At 49.7% G+C, this 25290-nt stretch overlaps 2 protein-coding genes across 2 annotated transcripts in view; one reads left to right on the top strand and one right to left on the bottom strand.

The window, feature by feature from the left end:
* Window positions 1–10932: 10932 nt before the first annotated feature.
* Window positions 10933–25290, bottom strand: part of LOC135213069 (zinc finger protein 721-like) — a 62866-nt gene continuing 48508 nt past the window's right edge. The window contains exon 2 of the mRNA XM_064246919.1: window positions 10933–13868. Coding sequence (XP_064102989.1) covers window positions 11809–13845 — 2037 coding nt within the window. The 5' untranslated portion in view covers window positions 13846–13868 and the 3' untranslated portion in view covers window positions 10933–11808. The remainder of the gene's footprint in view (window positions 13869–25290) is intronic.
* The window catches only part of LOC135213326 (oocyte zinc finger protein XlCOF19-like), a 34504-nt gene continuing 23611 nt past the window's right edge, over window positions 14398–25290 (top strand). Inside the window, exon 1 of the mRNA XM_064247306.1 lies at window positions 14398–14571. Within this exon, the coding sequence (XP_064103376.1) occupies window positions 14398–14571 (174 nt within the window). The remainder of the gene's footprint in view (window positions 14572–25290) is intronic.

Genomic DNA, 25290 nt, shown 5'->3' on the forward strand with positions numbered 1-25290 from the left:
CTAGCACGCCCTGCAATGGAAGGACGCCCATACCTCACCAAGGTCCACCCTCGTGGCAGTAGCACCTGCGGAAATAACAGTAGTAGCGATTAGTGGGGGGGGAAGTCCCTCGCGCGGGGGATGAGCCCTCTCCGAACGAGTGGAAGACCCCTAATACAATTGTACATCGGGCACCGAGCGCCCTCCCCCGCGCTCGACGGATCGGGCGAGGGGAAGAACGCCGATAACCTCCCCCCCCCCAAGGGGAAGGGCCACTGTGGGAGCTGAGCGGGGGGGGTTCTCGTTCCCCACCCCCGCACAGTACCCATGTACCCAACAACAATATAAGAGCCCGAGAGCAATCGTGCCATCGGCCCCGAATGCAAGGGCATAAGGATCAATTCCCTGACTGAGCGGAAACTTGAACCAAATAAATATTGATGCAATCAATAATAAGGGATAAAATGAAAATGCATCTTGCATACGATTCACTTCACAATGAATAGGGCTCGGATCGAGCGCATTTGCGCCCTAGGTACCGAGCGCAAGGGTGAAAGGATCAATTCCTTACCTTTATGGATCAAGGTTTCTGGAAACCTTGATCCATAATGAATTGATGCAATCAAAAATATATGAAAATGAAAAGACTCTGCGTTTGGCGATTTCACTTTTCATACAAATAAAAAGGGAAGGATCAATTCCCGGGAATAGCAGAAACATTGATCCCAGTAAACAATGCAATCTCAATAAAAAATGAAAATGAAAAAGAACTGCACTTGCGATTTCACTTCATTCAAAATAAAAGGGGGAAGGATCAATTTCCGGGTAAGCTCGGAAACTGATCCAAAATGAGTATTGCTACAATCAAAATAATATATGAAAATGAAAAAGAATACTGTACTTGCGATTCCACTTCCATACTAAATAAGTTTCCGTGCCGAGCGCATTCGTTCGGCAACGGGCATACAGGTCAAAAAAAATATAAATGAAAAGAGCACTTACTTACGATTTTCATCTACACATTTCCAACCCAATCTACGCTCGGAGCGAGTGCTCCCGCCCTCGGCACCGAGCATACACAATACGAGGATCATTTCTGGGAAAATGAATTCCCGCACTTACGCCCTTCAGTCCCGGCACTCGGGTAATCGGAGGGCGTGGTGACACCAAGATCCTTAATTCACAAAGAATTCAATGAAATGATTGTACTTACAATTCAGTTTCACTAGATAATTAGAAAAAGAAAAACACAATCATGCGAAAGCGAAACGACGATGAAGCGGGCAGAGAGCGATGATACACGTCCACACGCCAGCAGGCCGAAAGCAAAAGTGATTTGTTTACCTCCCAGTCGCGCGCGCGCGCCTGTCGGACAAGCAGTTAACTACCGAACCCCTTGTTCGAAAGCTTACGACCTATCCAGCTGCCGCTAGTACCTTCCTATTGTAAAAGGACCGAAGGTTTGTATGCCGTGTCGGAACAAATTTCCCTTTCTTGCAAACTATGTGAGTGTCTACCGAAAATTTCAGTAGTTACACGTCATATATTCTTCGAAATTTTCGAAGCCAAATTCATTAAAAAGTTAATAAAAGCGTATGCCGAACCAAAGACCCAGTACTTCCCTGCAAAAGACAGCCCAGAAGATCGATGGCGATGAAAAACGAAAATCAAGTCAGGAGGTAGCAACAACATATGTTGACACTACCGCGACAGAGAAAATCTGGTTCTAGAACGGGAATGGTTCCTATTCCTGCCACCCAGCGGCAGGGGGGTAGATCACCTGACCTACCTGAAGCGTGTGCCGCGAAATTCGAATTTCTGTCGGACGTCAGAGACATAAGCTAAGTATATATCTGCCGGGGAAGTTGCATGTACAAAACAACAATGTAGTAAATCTCGTACTTTTCTTTGTTAAATTAAAAGAATTGGTTCTATATAAAATTTACTTTGGATATGAAAAATGAAGGCAGCCTGCCCTATTTTGGGTTGCCTAATGCATGGAATTATTAATGGTTAGGTGTACAGAAAAACTACCAATTTTTCTGCTTATGCACACTTTACTGTAGCCAAAGCAATGAAGTCAAGTCGATTTTCACGTCCATGTCTTTCAGAATACTACTTCTATGCAGCTCTGAGTAGTATATTGGTAATGAAATAGATGTAATTAAGAATAAATCCATATCACGTTAAGAAGTTACAAAAAAACAGAGAGGACGTTTAAGGGCCTCTCTTGATTAAAGAATGTGTATATTAATTCTCTTGTAAGTCATTTAAGGTTTTATGTTATAGCCAAATTGAGAAATCATTCCACCAGGCACAGGGTCTATTATTGAAGCCAGTTTTGTAAAACAAAGCTTCTGTAAAATTAGGAATATCAGCCAAGGATTACATAAACTGAATCCATTTACTTCCATAGTGTGTACTGCATAATTTGTATAGATTTTTAGGATGATAGTGTACCTGGGCTTAACAGCAAAAGGTGTGAGCCTAACTACATTGACAAAATTTCTACCATTAATTATCCCTTCTCTTGAACATGTCTTCAATAATTAAGCACAACAGGATTTATACCGTGTGTTTGATTTTCCTCATGGTGATATCTGCACAAGACATCGTGCATTCCAGCAGAGACTTCATGTAGACACCTAAATAAAAAAGTACATCATAACAGATAAATACAAAGCATAAGCATGTAAACCTCAGTAAAGCTACAAAAGACAACCCTCCAATGAAAATAGAATACTACTACATTTAGAATTTAAGTCAATAGCCAAGCACTGGACCCTATGAGGCCATTCTGTGCAGAAAGGGATATTGCCAGTATGAACGTTTGAAAGGTTTAACAGGAGGAAAACCTCACAGTTGCACTTTGAATCAATTGTTAGGGAAGGGTGGAAAGTCAGATGGAAGAGAGAGAATATGAACAGTGGTACAGTAAAAGGAATGTAGGGGTTGCAGTTAGGGGTGAAAGGGTTTCTGGAAAGTAAGGCCTACAGTGTACAGCATGAGGTGCACTGACGAAGCTACCCCACTACGGGTCCCATGAAAATGAAGTTAGATTATCAAAGAAACACAAATGAATTGACCAAATTAATCCTAAGGTGAACAAGCCACGTAACGCAATTAACGTTAATCCTTAACCACGTACAGCATGACTACCCAAACTGCTTAAAATTTAATAAGTTACATTCAGTGACCCAATGAGAAAAAAAAAAAAATATGAATGAGAAAAATCAGAAATATCAGCACCACTGCTGGAAGCTGATCTTGAGAAAAACTTCTGGCTGTACAGGTCTCAGGTAACAGTGAGAATGAAGCAAACAGTAATAATGGCAAAACAGTGTATGAAGTGTGAGCCTTCTAAAACTTGACTTCCTTAGCAAATTGTTTTTTCCTTGCTTTGTTTTTGCACTCATCTATGTAAAATTTTAAAAACGACAATTTGTCCAAACTTGCATTTTTCCTAACTATACAAACCTGAGGTCCTTTTACAATAGGAAGGTACTAGCGGCAGCTGGATAGGTCGTAAGCTTTCGAACAAGGGGTTCGGTAGTTAACTGCTTGTCCGACAGGCGCGCGGCGCGCGACTGGGAGGTAAACAAATCACTTTTGCTTTGGCCCAAGCAAAAACTGCAGAGTGAGGGGTGGCATGAGGTGGGGCTATGTGTAAAAGGACCTCAGGTTTGTATAGTTAGGAAAAATGCAATTTTGGACAAATTGTCATTTGTTCCGACACGGCATACAAACCTTCGGTCCTTTTACAATAGGAAGACTCACTTCTTGGTGGGTGGAATCTGAGTCTTTTGTGAACAGACTGGTGTTCGCCCAACCTTGGAAGCCTCCCTGGTCGTAAGAGCGAGGGAGGGATCCAAGCCTCTGTCCGATTGATCGGGGTGTGCACCGCAGGATCAATGGTCAGACCTCTGGACCGAGTACTAAGAGAGAGGCATGCGTATCTCTTCGTACCAGCAATGCAAGAACTTGTTCCTGTACAGGAGCAAATATAAAGTCATGGGTTTGACTCTTGTAGGCATCCACTTCCCCCCCTTGTAGAAGGAAGTGGTGGATATTCTGCTCCTATCCCTAGTGAAAGGGATAGGATGGGCTCTGTCATATAGCTCACCTGCATCTCGTCCTCATCCAGCGTAGTGACGACCATGGCCCTCTGCCCACAGGTAGAGGGGAAGGAAAAAAAAAAAAAAAAAAGATGGGAGAGAGAGCCAGTCACTCACTCACTCACACATCCATCCACACAGTCACACCAGGACTCGATGCTGTTCAGCCTGCGAGGGTCTGGGTTAGCTACACAACTTGTTGAGCAGCCACCACGGGTCCCAAGGAAAAGGTATCCAAGGACCTGTGGGCAATATCCCGAAGGTAGAAGGACGTTAAAGGTAGTCTGGTTAGACCAGACCCCTGCCTTCAGGACCTGCGCCACGGAGAAGTTCTTGCGAAACGCCAACGAGGGCCAATACTTCTGACTTCGTGAGCTCTCGGACAGGACGTACGGATGTCGTCACTACCATCAGCCTCATACGCCCTCCTTGATGACCTCACGCAGCCAGAATGAAAGAGTGTTCTTGGATACTTTCTTTCTTGGTGACCCCGGTGCTTAACGAAAAGGCGTTCGTACACTCAGGCCTGAGGTGTCCCGAGTTCTCTTCAGATAGCGCCGTAGCGCCCTCACAGGACAAAGCAGCATCTCATCCGCATCATTATCGGTGAAGTCCAATAGGGAGGGAATCGTGAATGACTCGAACCTGTCATCAGGGACTGAAGGTTTCTGAGTCTTCGCAACGAAGTTCGGGACGAAATCGAGCGTCACGGATCCCCATCCCTGGAGTGTCGTACATCATAGGAAAGACCATGAAGTTCCCCTACTCTCTTCGCCGATGCCAGGGCCAGCAAGAAGAGGGTCTTGAGGGTCAGATCCCTGTCTGACGACTCTCGGAGTGGCTCGAACGGTGTTCGAGTCAGACTCCTAAGGACGAGAGTCACGTCCCACGCAGGGGGCCTGAGTTCCCTGGGTGGGCAAGACCTTTCGAAGCTCCTCATAAGCAAGGAGATCTCGAACGAGTTCGAGATGTCCAACCCCCTCAGTTTCAGGACGAGCGCCAAGGCGGCTCTGTATCCTTTAACTGTGGGGACTGAGAGGAGCTTCTCTCGGCGAAGAAAAACGAGGAAATCCGCTACCTGCTGAAGAGTGGCTCTGAGAGGAGATAGACCCCGTCTACGACACCAACCACAGAAGACGGCCCACTTCCCCTGGTACACAGCTGCAGAGGACTGACGGACGTTCCCAGCCATCTCTGTTGCTGCGCTACGAGAAAAGCCTCTCGTTCGCAAGAGATGGTGGATAACAGCCAGCCGTGAAGACGTAGGGACTGGACTGCTCGGTGGTACCGCTCGACGTGTGGCTGGGCGAGAAGGTTGTGCCAAGGGGGAATCTCTCTCGGTTCTCCTGCGAGAAGAGCCAGCAGGTCCGGATACCAAATGGCCTGTGGCCATTTGGGAGCCACCAGGATCATCCTGAGATTCGGGGTGACCAGCGCTCGACTGATCACCTTGCGAATCAGGCTGAACGGGGGAAAGGCATAGGCGAAGAGGTTGTCCCACGGGTGTTGAAGAGCGTCCTCTGCAGCTGCCCATGGGTCCGGCACGGCCGAGAAGAACACCTGGAGCTTCCTGTTGTGCCGGGTGGCGAACAGATCCACGACTGGTCGCCCCCACAGGTCGAAGAGCCTTTCCGCCACGTCCTGGTGTAGAGACCATTCGGTCCCTATCACCTGATCCCGACGGCTGAGCGTGTCTGCTACTACATTCTCTTCCCTGGAATGTAGCGTGCCGACAGCTCTATTGAGTGTTGCCTGAGCCCACTCGTGCACCTGCCGAGTCAACTGGTACAACGGGAGAGACACTAGGCCCCCCTGTTTGTTGACCTAAGCCACCACCGTGGTGTTGTCGCACATCAACACCATGAGTGTCCCATCAAGCGGTCCTGAAACTCTTGGAGAGCGAGGAACGCTGCCTTGAGTTCCAGAACATTGATGTGAAGGTGCTTGTCGTTCTCGTCCCACACTCCTGAAGTCAGCAACTCCTCCAGTGTGCGCCCCATCCCTCGGTCGATGCGTCTGAGAACAGCTGCATGTCCGGGGGGGGAGTGCGCAGTGGCACTCCTCTTAAGAGGTTCCTGTCGTCGAGCCACCAGGCTAGGTCCTGCCTCACCTCCTGTGTCAGTGACACTGGAAAGCTTGGGGGATCCGTCGCCTGTGACCAACTCTCCTTTAGTCTCCACTGAAGAGACCGCAGGTGAAGACGCCCATGAGGGACTAACTTCTCGAGTGACGACAGGTGTCCGATCACGACTTGCCATCGCTGAGCTACCTGTTCCTGCCGAGACAGGAACTGGTTGGCTGCCTCCCTGAATCTGCTGATCCGCGAGTCTGCGGGGAAGACTCGCCCTGCTACCGTGTCGATCAGCATACCCAGGTACTTCATCCTCTGCTTGGGCTCGAGATCGGACTTTTCTTTTCGAAGTTCACAACGATCCCCAGATCGCGACAGAACTCGAGCAGTCGATCCCTGTCCTGTAGCAACTGCGAGCGGGAGCTCGCCAGGACTAACCAATCGTCGAGATACCTCATCAGACGTATCCCGTGCGAATGGGCCCAAGCAGACACCAGAGTGAACACTCGCGTGAACACCTGTGGGGCGGTTGAGAGACCGAAGCACAGTGCCCTGAACTGGTACACCGTCCCGTCGAGGATGAAGCGAGGTACTTTCTGGAGGAACTTGATGAATGGGTATTTGGAAATACGCATCCTTCAAGTCCACTGAAAGCATGAAATCGTTCTCCCGGCCCCTGATGGAGTCGAGCACTGAGCGTGCCGTCTCCATCGTGAACCGGGTCTGGCGAACAAACCGGTTCAGGGGAGAGAGGGATCTATCACCGGGCGCCAGCCTCCGTAGACTTTTCCACCAGGAAGAGTCGACTGTAAAAGCCCGGTGACTGATCCGTGACGATCTCTACAGCTCTCTTGCTCAGCATGGTCTTGATCTCCTGTCTGAGTGCTACGTCCTTCGATGACCCTGGAACGTACGACTGCTGTTGGACCGGGTTGGAGGTGAGGGGTGGCCGAGATTCGAAGGGGTAATAGATATCCCTCCCGAAGGACATCTACAATCCAGGTCTCGGCGCCGTAGCGCTGCCAAGTTGCCCAATGGCTGGCCAGGCACCCCCCCACTTCCGGCAGCAGGTGAGGGGGAACGCCGTCCCTAGCGTTTCCCCCCTTTCTTCGACTTCTTCCCAGAGCCTCCACGGGATGAGGAGGGCTGGGAGGAGGGCTGGTTACGGCTCCCCTTGCTAGAAGTCGAAGAAGACAGAGTCATTCTCGGGGCTTCGACGCAGCAACCGTCTTAGCGCCGAGGAAGCGCTAGCCGAGCTCTTAGACTTGGCCGCAGTCCCGAGGCTGCCCAGAAGCCTTCGAGACTGCCTGGTGAACCAGAACGGTCACTGTCATCAGTGCGCCGTCTGTCCACCGCAGCGTCCACCATCTCTCCTGGGAAGAGAGACGTGGAACTCCGTAGAGGTCCGTTTCGAAGCCCCAACGCCGCCTCACGCCCGGCCGCCCTGGAAACCCGAGTAAGGACAGCGTCCCTTCGTCGGAGAACCAGGTTGGCCCACAGGTTCACCGTCTGGTGGGCAAGGAAGGAGATGGCTCTTCCCCCAGACTGGCAAAGTCTCCTGAAGGCCGAGTCCTCTTCGGGAGAAATTCCCCCGGAGTTGGCTGCGACCTTAGATACTGTGAGGGACCACAGATCTAGCCAGGAGACGGCCTGGAAAGCTGCCATGGCGGTAGATTCCAGGCCTAGTGCCTCTTGCTGCGAGAACCACAGGTTCTCGGACAGGAGCTGTTGTAGAGACACACCCGGAGTCAGCCTAGCTAACTCCGGGTTGACCTGTTTGGGCGGCATCGGGTCTTCAGATGGCACGTAAAACCGCCGCTGTCGTAGCAGAGGAGGTGGAAGCAGCTTGTTCGACCTGCCAGACTTGAGCGAACCGTCTTGCCCGGAGACAAGCGATTCAACCTGGTCTAGCACTGAGTCCGCAAGCTGTGAACGCGGCAAACCCACCGTCGGTCTGGGTTCCCTCTTCGGGCCCCAGAACGACTCGAGCCGGGACGTGGGCTCGGATGGTGGGAGCGGCGATCCTTCCCCGAGGTCGTTGTGCTGACGAATCAGCGCAATAACCTCGGCAAAGTTCCTCTGGATCTGGGTTTTAGAGGGCGTGATAGCATCCCTGTTTGGAGTCGGACCGTCCAGTCCCTCAAACAGGAGCATCTCCCGAGACCCTCCTCCCTCAAGGAGAGGAGCAGCGACAGCCCCCTCTCGGTCTCCTCCAACCACCTGTGCGTACGACCTGGCTGGTCCGAGAACCGAGCCTGGTACGTACGACGACGTGGCGGGATCCTGAGGGACGCACCCCTCACGATCACTCCTCAATACCTCGCCCCTCCCGGTGTAACCCGAGGAGGTTGAAGGTATGGGAGAGGCAGACCTGACGCTCCCTCCTCGCTCGCTGGCAGAACCAGTGGGCTTGGAGGACTGCAGGCGATCGCCAACCCGCGGTGGTGATCGAGCTGCAGACCTAGTCGAGCCGTCTCGCTGTGGAGAACGGCTGGACCGAGAACAGCGGCCCCGGTCTCGTGTGTCAGAGGAGCTGGTGCTGGTCGCCGTACCCGATCGCTCTCTGCGAGAGCGACGGTCAGGCGACCGGCGAGCTCCACTGTCACTGTGAGATCGGTGCGTATCCTCACGGTGCGTCAGTTCGCTGGTACCAGCCGAGGCTGGTGCCGGCGAACGGGGGGACCTCTTCCCAGCCTCAGCCCGTGGCCGGTCATGGACCGTCACGTCCGCCCGGGTAGCCAGCCGCTCGCCGTGAGAGCGAGAGCTGGTCTGGTGAGAGTCGCGTGAGCGGCTGTCACCAGTCTTCCGCTCCGTGCCGTGAACCTGACGCTGAGCGGACTCAGAGGTCTGGTTCCTGGCTGCACGGTCGCTGGTAGGCGACCGTACACTCGGTACCTCTCGCGAACGAGCGGCCGAGCCGGATCCTGCTGCTGTGGCCGAACCACTAACAGCAGGTGAGGAAGTGCCGGTGTTAGCCGGCACCCCTCTGGTCCCCGTAGTCTTCTTCCTTGCGGGAGAAGAGACGGGTCCTGTTCCCGAAGGAGCAGGGCGACCAGCGGAAGAACCCCCCGTCTCACCAGAGCGAGACGGGCCCTTAGAAGCTCCCGAAGGAGACTTCTTAGGGGGGGGGGAGGCGACCTTCTTCTTCTTAGGCGGGGGAGCCTTAGAAGAAGAAGGGGAAGAGGCGGCAGACGACGACGACGACGAAGAAGACGATGAAGACGACGACGACACCTTCCTCCTCTTCTTCTTCTTCTTCGTCAACCTCCTCAGGACCGACGTCAGATCTGTCATCCAGGACGGAGCCGGGGCTGCTGTTGCCGAAGCAACAGGGCCCGGACGTACCTGTCCGAACAGACCAGCATCGGGAGCAGCGGCGCCAGGAACAGGAACAACATCAGCAGGTGCGAGCATCACAGGAACGGCAGTCGAGACGGCAGGAGCAGGAACAGGAACAGCAGCGGTGGTCACGGCAGGTACGGCAGACTGTGTGGGCGGTACAGATGGTCGAACCAGCGGCACAGACGTCATCGGTACCGGTGGGAGGTCCAGGGGCGAGCTCTTCGGGCACATGAAGTCCGGTCGCGGCAGCACGGCAAACCCAGGGTGGCGGCATCACCCCCCCCGAGTTACGGCGACTGGCCCCTGCACCGATGTTGTGGGTGTTACAGAGACCGCGTGCTGGGTGTACACCAGGTGAGGAGGTGACGCGTAGCCGGGTGTTGTCAGGGTCGTGGTGGTGGTTGTGACCGTTGCATGAGTAACCGCCACGGAGCCAGCGAGATGATAGAGCAGCCCCTGGACACTCGGCACGCCCTGCAGCCCCAACGATGCCCCCACACCTGTCCGAGGTCATCCTTCACGGCAACCGCACCTGAGGAGGCAAAAGTCGGGTGAATTAGAAGGATCCTCTCCACCCGCTCGCGCGAAGACGAGCGGATAGAGGACCCAGAATACAACTCTACGTCAGGGTATCTAGCGCCCTCCTCCCACACTCGACACGTCAGGAGAGGAGAAGCGGACCTAGACACCCCCCCCGAAGGGGAAGGCGCGAGACGTGGAAGTTGAGCGGGCGGCAGGAAAGAAGACGAAGTGTCCGTCACCAAAGGAGTCGCGGGAGAGCTTTCCGACGACTCCTTTGCAGGCCTTCGCTTCTTCCTGCCCTCATACAAAGTCCACTGCGCCTCCGACCAGTCATTACATACATCACAGGGCTCGGCCCGGGTGCATTTCGCCCCCCGACAACCGAGCACACAAAATATGAGGGTCAATCTCCGGGAATGATCTGAACTTCCATTTAGCATTTGCGCCCTTCGATACCCAGGGCAAAGTCTCCTTGGGGTAGCGAGGCGAGGAGATTCCATCATTATTCACTTGAAAGCCGTAATTAATATGTAAAGAGAGAATAATTGTACTTACAATACTCTTTCATACACAATTACAACCAAAATTAGAAAGCAAACGACGAGCAGCGGGCAGAGAGCGAACACACACGTCCATCCACTGTGAGGCCGAAAGCAAAAGTGATTTGTTTACCTCCAGTCGCGCTGCTGCGCGCGCCTGTCGGACAAGCAGTTAACTACCGAACCCCTTGTTCGAAAGCTTACGACCTATCCAGCTGCCGCTAGTACCTTCCTATTGTAAAAGGACGAAGGTTTGTATGCCGTGTCGGAACAAATGTAAATTCTAATGGTATTTTATTGATGTTTTGTATATATTATAACTTATGTATCAGGATTATACAATAAATACATACTATAGAAATCACAAATTCTTGCTTTAATAAAATTTTCCAGTACAGTATTCAAGAACAAGACATAATAATTGAATAGTACAGGAATTAATTACATAGGAACTATAATTTCACTGGTTTCACATATATTTACAAAATTGACAGCAAAAGACAACACAACATTTTATATGATGCAGTTCTTTTGGCACAAGTTAAACAAAGCAAGGTCCCCAGACAAAAAAAAATATCCACATAACTATTACAATGAACAAATAAATAAATACTTGCAATTGATCAGGGGTGGGAGGAAAATCAATGACACAATAACCTGCAGGATATGAGCTTAAAAGAGAGAAATTTTCAGATGGTATTGTCTTGGTGGTGCAGACTTTGAGGTAACTAGCTTGGTTCAGTTGGGGATTCTATGGCTCAGGGCTATTTACATGTATGACCTCATAGTCAATAGCATCATCTGCAGCTGATCCAGTTTGGTCAACCTATATGCAGTTGGATTCTTCAGTTATATAAATGTAAACTCTAAAGGTCTATCTTTAAACAACATTGTCATTTGCTTTTTTGATTCAACAGAAATTGGTAATACTCTGTACCACCATCAGAATTGCAATCACAGTGTTCCCATCACTACCATCAGCATACTTAATATGTACATACTACTGTTTGACAGATTTACTAATCTCTGCAGGGATAGCAACACTGTATAAACTGAAATACAATAATTAGTTATTATGAAGGAAGAGTTACATCCAAAACTGTCCTCAGATTATTCACTCAATTAAACATCTAGGAAACATTTGGGAAGTTCCAGAACAAATTTTTAACTGTGGCTGTTTTTCTAATGCTGTACAATGCTTATCAAGTAACACTCAATCATACAAGTGATTTGGTTCTTTTTACTCACACTCTTCTTTAACCTCTGAAATAGTAATTACCTTGAAGTCTTTGTGAATTAACAAATGCCCTGTAAGGTCACTGATTGTCTTGAAATCTTCTCCACAATCTTTACAGTTAAGTACCTGAAATTTTGATGGAGTTTTTTTGCACTTTCCAGATTTAACAGATTTCTTACCACGAAATTTAGAAATTACTATTTTCTTTTTTCCATGGACTTTCATATGCCTTCGAAGGTCCTGCTGCCGAATAAAGGCCTTTTCACATTCATTACACAAATAGGGTTTGTCTCCAGTATGAATTCTCTCATGTTCATCAAGATGGCTTTTACGAGCAAATCTTGTTCCACATATACTGCAAGAGAATGGTTTCTCTCCTGTATGAGTTCTCATGTGTACGTTAAGATTTCCTTTCCAAGCAAAGCTCTTCCCACACACTGAGCAAACAAAAGGCTTGACCCCTCGGTGAATCCTCATATGTTCAGAAAGATGGCTCTTTTGGATAAATCCTTTGCCACACTCCAGGCATGTAAATGGCTTACCCACATGATTTCTCACATGCAAATTAAGGTGAACTTTCTTATTAAATTCCTTTCCACAATAAGAGCAACTGAATGGCTTTTCACTTGAATGACCTTTCATATGCATTGTTAAATTGCTTTTATTTGAGAAACCTTTCCCGCAACTACCACAGATAAAAGGTTTGTCTCCTGTATGTGTTCTCATATGCTCATCACAATGACCCTTTTGAATAAATCCTTTCCCACATATTGAACATAAGAAAGGCTTTCCCCTAGTATGAATTCTCCTGTGCATATCAAAATACCCTTTCCAGCTAAAACCTTTTCCACAATCTTTACAAATGAAAGGCTTTGCTTTGACCTTAGTTGTTGTATGATCCTTTATGCCTACGTACGCTTCTAAATTTTCCTTAAGTTCCTGAGCTATGGATGAGTTGTGTTCATCAATAATCACCTCAGGAATAAACTCCTCTTTTGGTTTCTTGACAATTTCCTTGGCAGTGTGTGTTAACATGTGAACATTTAGATTTACCTCATAATGAAACCCTTTACCACATTCTTTGCATTTAAATGGTGAATGCGTTGTTATGTGCTCACTCAGCTGTCCTTTCAGCAAGAAGCTCTCACCACATTCTGTACTAGTGAAAGGTTTTTCTCCAGTATGTGTTTTCATATGTGCATTGAGATTGGCAATCCAATTAAATCCTTTTCCACACTCCTTACAAACAAACGCCTTGTCACCAATATGAATTGCCCTGTGTTCATCTAAATCTGACGTTTTGTCAAATACCTTTCCACACTCAGTACACTTAAATGGAGATCCTACAGTATGAATTTTCATGTGTTTTGCTAAATAATCCTTCCGGATATATGTTTTTGGACAAACTGTACAACTAAGTGGTTTCTGTTTCTGCTTCAAGTGGGAAATCGTGTGCGCCTGGAGATGACTTTTTCTCTTAAATCCTCTTCCACATTCTTTGCAGCTAAAGGGAGTTTCTCCGGTATGTGTTCTCATATGTGCAGTAAGATTTCCTTTCCAAATAAAGCCTTTTCCACATTCATTGCACTTGTGTGGCTTCTCGCCTGTATGAACTTTCATGTGATCTTCACAATTCACTTTCTTGGCAAATCCCTTTCCACACTCCAAACACCTATATGGTTTGGGATCACCATGAGTTTTCATGTGCAAATTAAACTGCCACCTTTTCCTGAATGCCTGCCCACACTCATCACAGGTATATGGTTTCTCACCGGTGTGATCTCTCAAATGCTTTTTCAGATTTGTTTTATACCTAAATGCTTTCTGGCACACTGAACATGTAAATGGTTTCACTCCGGTGTGAGTTTTCATGTGTTCGAACCAATGACATCTTAGGAGGAACCCTTCCCCACATTCCGAGCATGAAAAAGGTTTGCTTTCAGAATGGGTCTTCATGTGCAAACTGAAGTTGCCTTTCCTACGGTATCCCTGTCCACACTCAGGGCAAATAAATGGTTTTTCTCCTTTAACAGCAGACATATTCAGCGATGTTCCAGATTCTTCTGTAACAAACAGTGATTTTAATAACAATGTGAGCACTGACCCAAATTTACATATACTACTTATTATACATGTGAGCCACGTAGTGTAAAGGATTTACTGTATGTACTCATAATCAAAAGTAAGACATAATTATGTAAAAATAAGCAATTTCTTATACACCAAGTTATGTTTCACATAAAAATCCACCATTTATACAGCCTCACTCATATAACATTTCAAAACAAATAGTAGTTCAAACAAGATGCCTACTAGTTGAATGACAATGAATGCCTAGATCTATTAGTTTCTTGTACATATCCATCATTTATCACAATTTAAAGGGAAACCTAAAGCTCTGAAGGACAGGGAGTCACAGCTGTCAAGATTGAAGTCTTGTGCACACAAGAAACAACAGATCATGATAGAATGAAGGAATCATGGTCTGCCTACATGACACCAGACTAAGTCATTCCTAGTATTAAGTTCAGAAGATACAAATAGATAAAGACTGGCTTAAATGTGAGCTTGGTCCTGAAAGTTCCCAACTACATGGCTGATGAATATGAAACAGACAACAAAGGAGAGCATGACCATATGAAGAAATTCTTCAGTAGTGCAAAGACAAGAAAATCTTCAGCTGACCCCAAAACTCCTCACTGGGATGGCCAGACAGGGAAGCTGGTAATGGAGCACACTGGAAATGTCAGAGACAGAAAGACATCAGTAAGAAATGCATACTACTTAGGAAATAAGACAGGGATATCTTGGTGAAGCACTCCAAAAATCATCATGGAAATGATCACCACCTGAGTGGGAATGCAGCAGAAACTGGAAACCACAATTGTTCAGAAACCATATGAATGCTGACCGCTTCTGTGCCATTTGATGTATTCTGACAAAATGAATTCCAGTGGACCAAGACCAAATTTAGCAAAGACAAGAAAACAATTCTGGAAATAAAATTATCCTCACAAAAGGCATATGCTTCAAGTCATGTTAGTTAGGAAAAATACAATTTACTTCCAAAAATGACAATTTGTCCAAAATTGCATTTTTCCTAACTATACAAACCTGAGGTCCTTTTACAATAGGAAGGTACTAGCGGCAGCTGGATAGGTCGTAAGCTTTCGAACAAGGGGTTCGGTAGTTAACTGCTTGTCCGACAGGCGCGCGCGCGCGACTGGTAGGTAAACAAATCACTTTTGCTTTTGGCCCAAGCAAAAACTGCAGAGTGAGGGGTGGCATGAGGTGGGGCTATGTGTAAAAGGACCTCAGGTTTGTATAGTTAGGAAAAATGCAATTTTGGACAAATTGTCATTTGTTCCGACACGGCATACAAACCTTCGGTCCTTTTACAATAGGAAGACTCACTTCTTGGTGGGAGGAATCTGAGTCTTTTGTGAACAGACTGGTGTTCGCCCAACCTTGGAACAATGCCTCCCTGGTCGTAAGAGCGAGGGAGGGATCCAAGCCTCTGTCCGATTGATCGGGTGTGCACCGCAGGATCAATGGTCAGACCTCTGGACCAAGTACTAAGAGAGGCAAGCGTATCTCTTCGTACCAGCAAACAAGAACAAGTTCCTATTTGCAAGAGGCAACATAAAGTTATGGTTTGTCTCTTGTTGGCATCCACTTCCCCCCCTTCCCCCCCTTGTAGGAGGAAATGGTGGATATTGCGACCTCCCATCCCTAGTGAAAGGGATAGGATGGGGCTCTGTCGAGTAGCTCACCGGCATCTCGTCCTTATCCAGCAAGGTGATGACCGTATCCCTCTACCCACAGGTAGAGGGGGGTGAGAAAAGATAGGAAGAGAAGCCAGTCACTCTCTCATTCACTTATCTTATCTTACAGTCACACCAGGACTCGATGCTGTTCAGCCTGCTAGGGTCTGGGTTAGCTAGACAACGTGTTGAGCAGCCACCACGGGTCCTAAGGAAAACGATCCAAGGACCTGTGGGCAATATCCAAAGGTAGAAGGAGGTGCCGGTGGTCTGGTTGTACCAGACCCCTGCCTTCAGTACCTGCGCCATGGAGAAGTTCTTGTTGTAACTCGAGTGAGTGTACTTCTAGGTCATCTTGGTGCTGACGAAGAGTCTTCAACACTCATCCTGGGATGTCGAGTTTCTTCAGAAAGCGCGGTCGCGCTTTCACAGGACAAAGCAGCATCTCCTTCGCATCGAAGGCGGTGAAGTCCATTAGGGAGGGGATTGTGAAGGACTCTAACCGATCGTCAGGAACCGAAGGGTTCAGAGTCTTCGCTACGAATTCGGTACGAAATCGAGCGTCACGAATCCCCATCCCCTGGATGCTTGACTTCGCAGGAAAAGTCATGCAATTACCTCAGAGGAAAAGAAGGGAATGGTCGTATGACCTAACCCTCTTCTCGACTTCGGTGATGTCCTGTACCCATACTGGTCTATCCGTCTGCAGCGAAGTTGTTCTTCTCGGTAGTGATAGGACACCGACACTCAATGGTGGGTGTCGATGGTATGGGTATGTGACAAGCCGTTAGGACGAAGAAAAGATTGTTATGGAACAACCGAACTAAGTCCACAGCGAAGTTCGTAACAGACTTGGGCGCTCTGACAGCTGCCGACTGACTGCGTTCGGTAGGAGGCAAGTGTCCAAGCACCCGAGCAAGTCACGTGACCTTCGCCTTAAAAGGGTTCTGCCAAGAGACTAAACAAATAATTTGTTCGTCACCGATGCCAGAAGGCAAGGTGATGACTCTCTTAAGGCATGTGCCCAACAGGCGAAAGTCAATTGCCTTCTAGAGACCGAGGTCCTTGATGGCAAGATATCTCATAGTATAGTTGATTCTCGGCTAAGGAGAAACAACACTATGTGTCGTTGAAGACGAAGGTGTACAGAAAATGCAACCTACGTCTTCGCAGCTGAACCGAGAGAAGGATTCTCAAGATTCGAACCTGTGCTACAAAGACTGAGAACGCTAACCGCTATTCATTGCTGTCCGGTGAGGATCGTAGTTGCAATAAAAGCGGAGCGCTTTTCAGTAATGAAGACAGGGAAATACTGCCTGAAGAACTGCTTCTCATGGGCTGAACATTGGAAGTAGAGCTGTCAGGTCGGAGAGTAGGGGCGATGTCTTCTGACATATCTGTTAATTCGGGGGCGAGCAATGATAATTGCACACCTACGAATACGAGATATTTTGAAGACAAACTCAGATGTCTGCAAAAATCATTCGCATTATCGCGGTGCGATGCAGCGGTTGACTAGTACAGACTTCTGTTACCGTGCGGTAAACAGAAAGATGAAAGTCCAAGAGATATCTCTGTTGAAAATTCTCGCAATGTCGAAGGCGATGAAATCGAGCGTCACCAGCAGTAGATGGTCCTTCATTATTGCGAGAATCCCCGTTAAAATCAGAGACCTAGGTCCATGATTGTTGGGCAGAGATACGGTTCGGTAGTCAATCAAACCAGGGGAGAGAGAGACGTAACCGACCGTGCATCTCCGAGACCTAGCTGATACTGAGCCGCTATCAGGCAGTTCAATACGCAGTAGCTCTCGGTGACTCGTCATCCTGAGTTGCCAGTTAATCCATTATTCCACGAAGGAATGCGTTCGGCTTAGAACCATCGAGCATAAAGAATACGCTCGAGCAATTATATTTAAACGAAACGGATTTCGGTAAATACAAAAGCTGATTTGGTGTTGTCATGACAATACCAAGTATCTAAAATCGAAACTGATAACTGCTGGGAGGTTGCAGGCAACCCCGAGTTGCAGTTCAATTAGATACAATTCGTCTCGGTCACAAACCGTAGAGTTAACTACGGTATGCGCCTACCCCCCGGACAATTCAACTGTTACAAGAATCATGTCGCGAGGGTAATATACGTAGTATATTTGTAGGTTCTGTACAACGACCTCCATCCTAAATTCTTTCCCCTCGAGGAATGAGAATAAGGATTGGAGATCGACCGCCTTCGTTCTCTAGTCAAGAGAGTGAAGGAGAAGTCTTTCCCAAAGGAAAGCTTCAATGGTGAACAGAATACCGAAGACGATAGTTCAAGCCAAACTGGAAGTTCCCGTCCGTTCTTCTCTATTCCAGGTTAATCGCCTACTGTGAGATACTCTTCTTTCAGCAGCAGTCTTCTTCCAAATGCTAGAAATTACAGGAATTCGAGCATAAGCGAGGTTCCCGATTATCGTAACAATTATCGGGGATTCTCGCTCACTTTGGACCGTGGTCTCGCCTAAGTGTTTGGAGATCGTAAAAAACTCGAACACTCTGAGTGCGCTAGAAATTCCGTAGAATTCTAAGCACTCTGCGAAACCCCCACCGAATTCGTCAAACGATATCGGCTGGTGGTCCTCTCGATTCCCGTAGAAATCGAGAAAGGGGCAGGATCCCTCCTCAACGACCGGGCCGGGGCTTACGTCAGGTAGGACCCGAAGGTCCCCCCGGTAGCGCAGCCCCTAACGTGGATCTTACAGAGAAATCTCTGTAGGATCCCTCCCCTTTCCCTCGTAGCCGTAAGGAGAGAGGGAATGGGGGAGGAATGGATACTGGCTCGCCTTCCCAGCAGAACTAGCAGTTGGAGAAGAAAAGGAGCAGCCATCGCCTTACGGCGATGGCCTCTCAGAGCCTGGGAAAACGTATCGTCAGGAGAAAACGTTTTCCCCGAGGAGGGTTACGAACTCATACCTGTAGGTAAGGATCTGCCGCCACTGTGAACGTCGTCTGGGTGGGGCTGATCGACACCTGACAGGAGAGAGCCGATACCGTCCTCCGACTCATTCCAGTCCTCGTCGAGGTCGAAACCTCTCAGGAGGACCGAAGGGGTATTCAAATACTTGTCCGAAGACACGTAGAAACGCCTCTGTCGCAGTAGAGGAGGTGAAGTAGCTTGTTCTACCGGCCAGAACTGAGAGAGCCTTCTTGTCCGGAGACGAGAGACTACCTGGTTCAACACAGTCGGCAAGCTCCGATCGCGGCAGACCCACCGTCGATTTGGGTTCCCTCTCGGGCCCCAAAACGACTCGAGCCGAGACGTGGCTCTGCTGGTGGGAGCGGCGATCCTTCCCCGAGGTCGTTGTGCTGACGAATCAGCTGCCATAACCTCGGCAAAGTTATCCGTCTGGATCTCGGAAGTCACAGCATCTTGCAGAGTGGGACCGTTAAGCCCTTCAAACAAGAGCATATTCCGAGAACCTTCCTCCTAAGAAGGGGGAACAGCGACAGCCCTCTCGGTCTTCCCCATCCACTTGCGCATACGTCCTGGCCGTCCAAGAACCGTGCCTGGCACGTAGGGCGTCCCGTGGGTGGGATCGTGAGGGGCGCACCCCTCACGATCACTCCTCAATACCTCGCTCCTCCCGGTGTAACCCGAGGAGGTTGAAGGTACGGGAGAGGCAGACCTGACGCTCCCTCGTTGCTCGCTGGCAGAACCAGCAGGCTTGGAGGGCTGCAGGCGATCGCCAACCCGTGGTGGCGATCGAGCTGCAGGCCTGGTCGAACCGTCTCGCTGTGGAGAACGGCTGGACTGAGCACAGCGGCCCCGATCTCGAGTGTCAGAAGAGCTGGTGCTGGTTGCCATACCCGATCGCTCTCTGTGAGAGCGACGGTCAGGCGACCTGCAGGCTCCACTGTCACAGTGAGACCGGTGCTTGTCCTCACGGCACGTCACGTCGCTGGTTCAGACCCGTGGCTGGCACCGGCGAACGGGTGGGAGGAACCTCTTCCCAGCCTCAAGCCCGTGCCGGTCGTGGACCGTCCACGTCCCCGGGTAGCCAGCTGTTCGCCGCGAGAGTGATAGCTGGTTCTGGTGAGAGTCGCGTGAGCGGCTGTCACCGTCTCCGCCACCCCGTGCCGTGAACCTGACGCTGAGCGGACTCAGAGGTCTGGTTCTTGGCTGCACGGTCGCTGGTAGGCGACCGTACACTCGGTACCATCCCGCGAACGAGAGGCCGAGACGGACCCTGATGCAGTGGCAGAACCACTGACACCAGGCGAGGAAGTACCGTGTTAGCCGGTACCCCTCTGGTCCCCGTAGTCTTCTTCCTTGCGGAAGAAGAGACGCAAAGGGCCCCGCTCCCCGAAGGAGCAGGAGGACCAGCGGAAGGAAACCCTCCCGTCCCACCTAGGTGAGACGGGTCCCGAGAAGCTCCCGAGGGAGACTTCTTAGGAGGGAGGAGGCAACCTTCTTCTTCCTCGGCTGTGAAGCCTTAGAAGTCGAAGGGGAAGAGGCGGCAGCCGACGACGATGAAGAAGATGAAGACGACGACGACGACACCTTCCTCCTCTTCTTCGTCAGCTTCCTCAGGACAGACGTAAGATCTGCTATCCAGGGCGGAGCCGGGGCTGCTGTAGCCGAAGCTACAGGGCCCGGACGCACCTGTACAGACAGACCAAAGTCTGGGGTAGTACCACCACCGAACAGGGACGACATCAGCAGGTATGGGCATCTCAGGAACAGCAGGCACAGCCAGCACGCATCGGTAGGACCGCCAGCCGCAGCAACGGCAGGGACAGCCAGCGCAGCAACGGCAGGGACAGCCAGCGCAGCAAACTGCATGGACAGTCAGCCCAGAATCGGCAGGTACGGCAGGCAGCCACACCGGGAACACAGGAAGTGGAGACAGCAGCCAGCAACATCCTGGTACCGGCGGCAGGTCCAGGGGCGAGCTCTAGGGCAGCGGAAGTGTGGTCGCTGCAGCGCGGCAACCACGAGGCGGCGCAGCACGCCCCCCTCTCGGTACGGCGAACGGCACTTCACAGCGGCTGTAGGCAAGACTGTTACCACGTGAGGTGATTTACACCAGGTGAGGAGGGACGTCGTCACCTGGAGCGTGGTCACCACTCCATGGGTGACCGCAGTAGGCCCAGACATAGAACCGCAGCCCCTGGACACTAGCACGCCCTGCAAATGGAAGGACGCCCATACCTCACCAAGGTCCACCCTCGTGGCAGTAGCACCTGCGGAAATAACAGTAGTAGCGATTAGTGGGGGGGGGGAAGTCCCCTCGCGCGGGGGGTTGAGCCCTCTCCGAACGAGTGGAAGACCCCGAATACAATTGTACATCGGGCACCGAGCGGCCCTCCCCCGCGCTCGACGGATCGGCGAGGAGAACAACGCCGATAACCTCCCCCCCCCCAAGGGGAAGGGCCATCTGTGGGGAGGCTGAGCGGGGGGGGGTTCTCGTTCCCACCCCCGCACAGCACCCATGTACCCAACAATAATATAAGAGCCCGAGAGCAATCGTGCCATCGGCCCGAATGCAAGGGCATAAGGATCAATTCCCTGACTGAGCGGAACTTGAACCAAATAAATATTGATGCAATCAATAATAAAAAGAATAAAATGAAAAAGAATCTTGCATTACGATTCACTTCACAATGAATAAGGGCTCGGATCGAGCGCATTTGCGCCCTCGGTACCGAGCGCAAGGGTAAAAGGATCCATTCCTTACCTTATGGATCAAGGTTTATGGAAACCTTGATCCATAATGAATTGATGCAATCAATATATTATGAAAATGAAAAAGAATACTGCGCTTGCGATTTCACTTCATACAAATAAAAAGGGGAAGGATCAATTCCCGGTAAATAGCGGAAACATTGATCCCAGTAAACAATGCAATCTCAATAAAATATGAAAATGAAAAAGAACTGCACTTGCGATTTCACTTCATTCAAATAAAAAGGGGAAAAGATCAATTTCCGGGTAAGCTCGGAAACTGATCCAAAATGAGTATTGCTACAATCAAAATAAATATTAATGAAAATGAAAAAGAATACTGTACTTGCGATTCCACTTCCATACGAATAAGTTTCCGTGCCGAGCGCATTCGCTCGGCAACGAGCATACAGGTCAAAAAATATAAATGAAAGAGCACTTACTTACGATTTTCATCTACACATTTTCAACCAAAATATACGCTCGGAGCGAGCGCTCTCCCGCCCTCGGCACCGAGCATACACAATACGAGGATCATTTCTGGGAAAATGAATTCCCGCACTTACGCCCTTCAGTCCCGGCACTCGGGTAATCGGAGGGCGTGGTGAAACCAAGATCCTTTAATTCACAATTGAATTCAATGGAAATAAATATGAAATGATTGTACTTACAATTCAGTTTCACTAGATAAATAGAAAAAGAAAAACACAACCATGCGAAAGCAACGACGATAAAGCGGGCAGAGAGCGATGATACACGTCCACACGCCAGCAGGCCGAAAGCAAAAGTGATTTGTTTACCTACCAGTCGCGCGCGCGTGCCTGTCGGACAAGCAGTTAACTACCGAACCCCTTGTTCGAAAGCTTACGACCTATCCAGCTGCCGCTAGTACCTTCCTATTGTAAAAGGACCGAAGGTTTGTATGCCGTGTCGGAACAAATTGTGATTTGTCCCTAAACGTTATACAAACCATTGGTCTTTTACATAAGGAAGACTTACATATTGGTGGGCGGAATCTGAGTCTTGTGAACAGACTGGTGTTCGCCCAACCTAAGGGGGAGAACCTTGCCTTTGTCCAACTGATCGGAATGAGACACTGCAAGATCAATGGCCAGACCTCTGGACCAATTCATAAGAGGGAGGCATGCGTACCTCTTATGAATAGCAAGCAAGAACTTAAAAGTCATAAGTAAGAGGCCAAATATAAAGCATTGGGTTTGTCTCTTACTGGTGTCTTCTTCCCCCCTTGTTACTGAAGGGACGGATAAATGCTTCTATCCCTAACTAAAGAGATAGAATGGAGCTCAGTTATACAGCTTACCTGCACCATTGTCCTGTCCAGCACATGACGACCGCTACCCTCTGCCCGCAGGGAGAGGGAAGAAAACAGAAGGAAGAAAAGCCAGTCTCACTCTCATTCATTCTCCATTCATGCGATATCACAAGGACGAGATGCCACCTTGCCCTGTTAAAGGAGCTGGGTAAGCTACACAACTTGTTGAGCAGCCACCATGGGTCCCAAGGAAAAAGTGTCCAAGGACCTATGGGCAATATACTGAAGGTATAAGGAGGTGAAGGTGGTCTGGTTGGACCACACCACTGCCTTCAGCACCTGTGCAACTGACAAGTTCTTGCGGAATGCAAGGGTAGGACCAATACCTCTAACTTCATGGGCTCTCGGACAAAAGATACTGGTGTCGGCATTCCTTCAGAGTCGTACACTTCCTGATTACCTCATAATGCCAGAAAGAAATAGTGTTCTTGGACACTTCTTTCTTGGTCACCCGGTGCTAACATGAGGTGTCTTCACTCAGGCCTGAGGTGTCGAGTTCTCTTCAGATAGCGCCGTAGCACTCTAACAGGACAAAATAGCATCTCTTCCGCATCATTACCTGTAAAGTCCTCTAGGGAGGGGATCGTGAAGGACTTGAACCTGACGCAAGGGACCGAAGGGTTCTGAGTCTTCGCTACGAAATCCAGGACGAAATCAAGCATAACCGATCTCCATCCCCTCGAGTGTTTAAACGTGAAGGAAAGACCAAGAAGTTCTCCTACTCCTCGCCAATGCCAGGGCCGGCAGGAAGACGAGCTTGAGGGTCAGATCCCTGTCTGACGACTCCTAGAGAGGCTCGTAAGATCTACGAGTCAAACTCCTCAGGAAAAGTCACGTCCCACTCAGGGGGCCTGAGTTCCCTGGGTGGGCAAGACCTCTCAAAGTGCCTCATCAGGAGAGATATTTCCATGAAAGAGGAAATATCTACTTGCAGCTTAAGGACTAGAGCCAGGGCGGCTCTGTATCCTTTAACCGCGGATACAGAGAGGAGCTTCTCTCGACGAAGAAAGACCAGGAAATCTGCTACCTGCTGAAGAGTGACTCTGAGCGGAGAGAGACCCCGTCTACGACACCAACCACAGAAGATGGACCACTTTCCCTGGTACGTATACTACTGCAGAGGACTGTCTGAGGTATCCAGCATCTCTGTTGCTGCTCGGCGAGAAAAGCCTCTCACTTGCAAGAGATGGTGGATAACCGCCAGCTGTGAAGACACAGGGAATGTACTGCCTGGTGGTACCGTTCCAAGTGCGGTTGACACAGCAGGTTGTACCATGGGGAAATCTCTCGCAGTGCCTCTGAGAGAACAGCCAGCAGGTCTGGATACCAAATGGCCTAAGGATGCCACCAGAATCATCTGAAGATTGCTGGTGACCAGCACCTTGCTGATCACCTTGCAAATCAGACAGAATGGGGGAAAGGCGTACACTTCGATGTTGTCCCACAGATGTTGGAATGTGTCCTCTGCAGCCGCCCATGGGTCTGGCACAATGGAGAAGAAAACCGAAAGTTTTCTGTTGTGACAGGTGTTGAACAGATCCACTACTGGACGCCCCCACAGGTCAAACAGCCTTTCTGCCATGTCTGGGTGTAGAGACCATTCTATCCCAATCACCTGATTCTGGCGGATGAGCTTGTCTGCCACTGCATTCCTCTTGCCTGGAATGTACCTAGCCGACAGCTCTATCGAGTGAGCTACTGTCCACTCGTGCACCTGCATCGTCAACTGGTGTAATGGGAGGGACACTGGGCCCCCCTGTTTATTGACGTATGCCACTACAGTGGTGTTGTCACTCATCACCACTACTGAGTGTCCCATCACCTGTTCCCGGAATTCTTGGAGGGTGAGAAACGCTGCCTTGAGTTCCAGAACGTAGATGTAAAGGTGCGTGTCGTGTCGGTTCCACACTCCCGAAACCAGCAACTCTTCCAGGTGTGTGCCCCAACCCTCGGTCAATGCGTCTGAGAAGAGAAGCACCTCCGTAGGGAGAGTGTGTAACGGCACTCCTATTAAGAGGTTCCTGTTGTCTAGCCACCAGGCTAAATCCTCCCTTACTTCCTCCGTAAAAGGAACCAAGAAGAATTGCGGATCCTGCGCCTGTGACCAGCACTCCTTTAGTCTCCATTGCAGAGACAGCAGGTGAAGACACCCGTAAGGGACTAACTTCTCTGGCAACGACAGGTGACCGATGATGACCTGGCACTGCTGAGCTGGCTGTTCCTGTCGTGACAGAAAACGACGAGCTGCTTCCCTGAACCTGCTGATCCGCGAGTCTGCGGGGAAGACGCGTGCTGCTGCTGCCGCGTTGATCAGCATGCCCAGGTACTTCATCCTCTGCTTGGGCTCGAGATTTGACTTCTCGGCATTTATCATGATCCCCAGATCACGACAAGAGTCAAGGAGGCAATCTCTCTCCCGTAGCAAAGACCAGCCAATCGTCGAGATAGCTCAGAAGATGCATCCTGACCAAATGGGCCCAAGTCGACACCAGAGTGAACACTTGCGTGAACACCTGTGGGGCGGTTGAGAGACCGAAACAAAGGGCCCTGAATTGGTACACCGTCCCGTCGAAGATAAAGCAAAGGTACTTTCTGGAGGACTGATGGATGGGTATTTGGAAATAAGCATCCTTCAGGTCCACCGAAAGCAGGAAATCGTTCTCCCTGATGGAATCGAGCACC

This window comes from Macrobrachium nipponense, chromosome 42 (assembly GCF_015104395.2).
Source record: "Macrobrachium nipponense isolate FS-2020 chromosome 42, ASM1510439v2, whole genome shotgun sequence".
Taxonomy (NCBI): Eukaryota; Metazoa; Arthropoda; class Malacostraca; order Decapoda; family Palaemonidae; genus Macrobrachium; species Macrobrachium nipponense.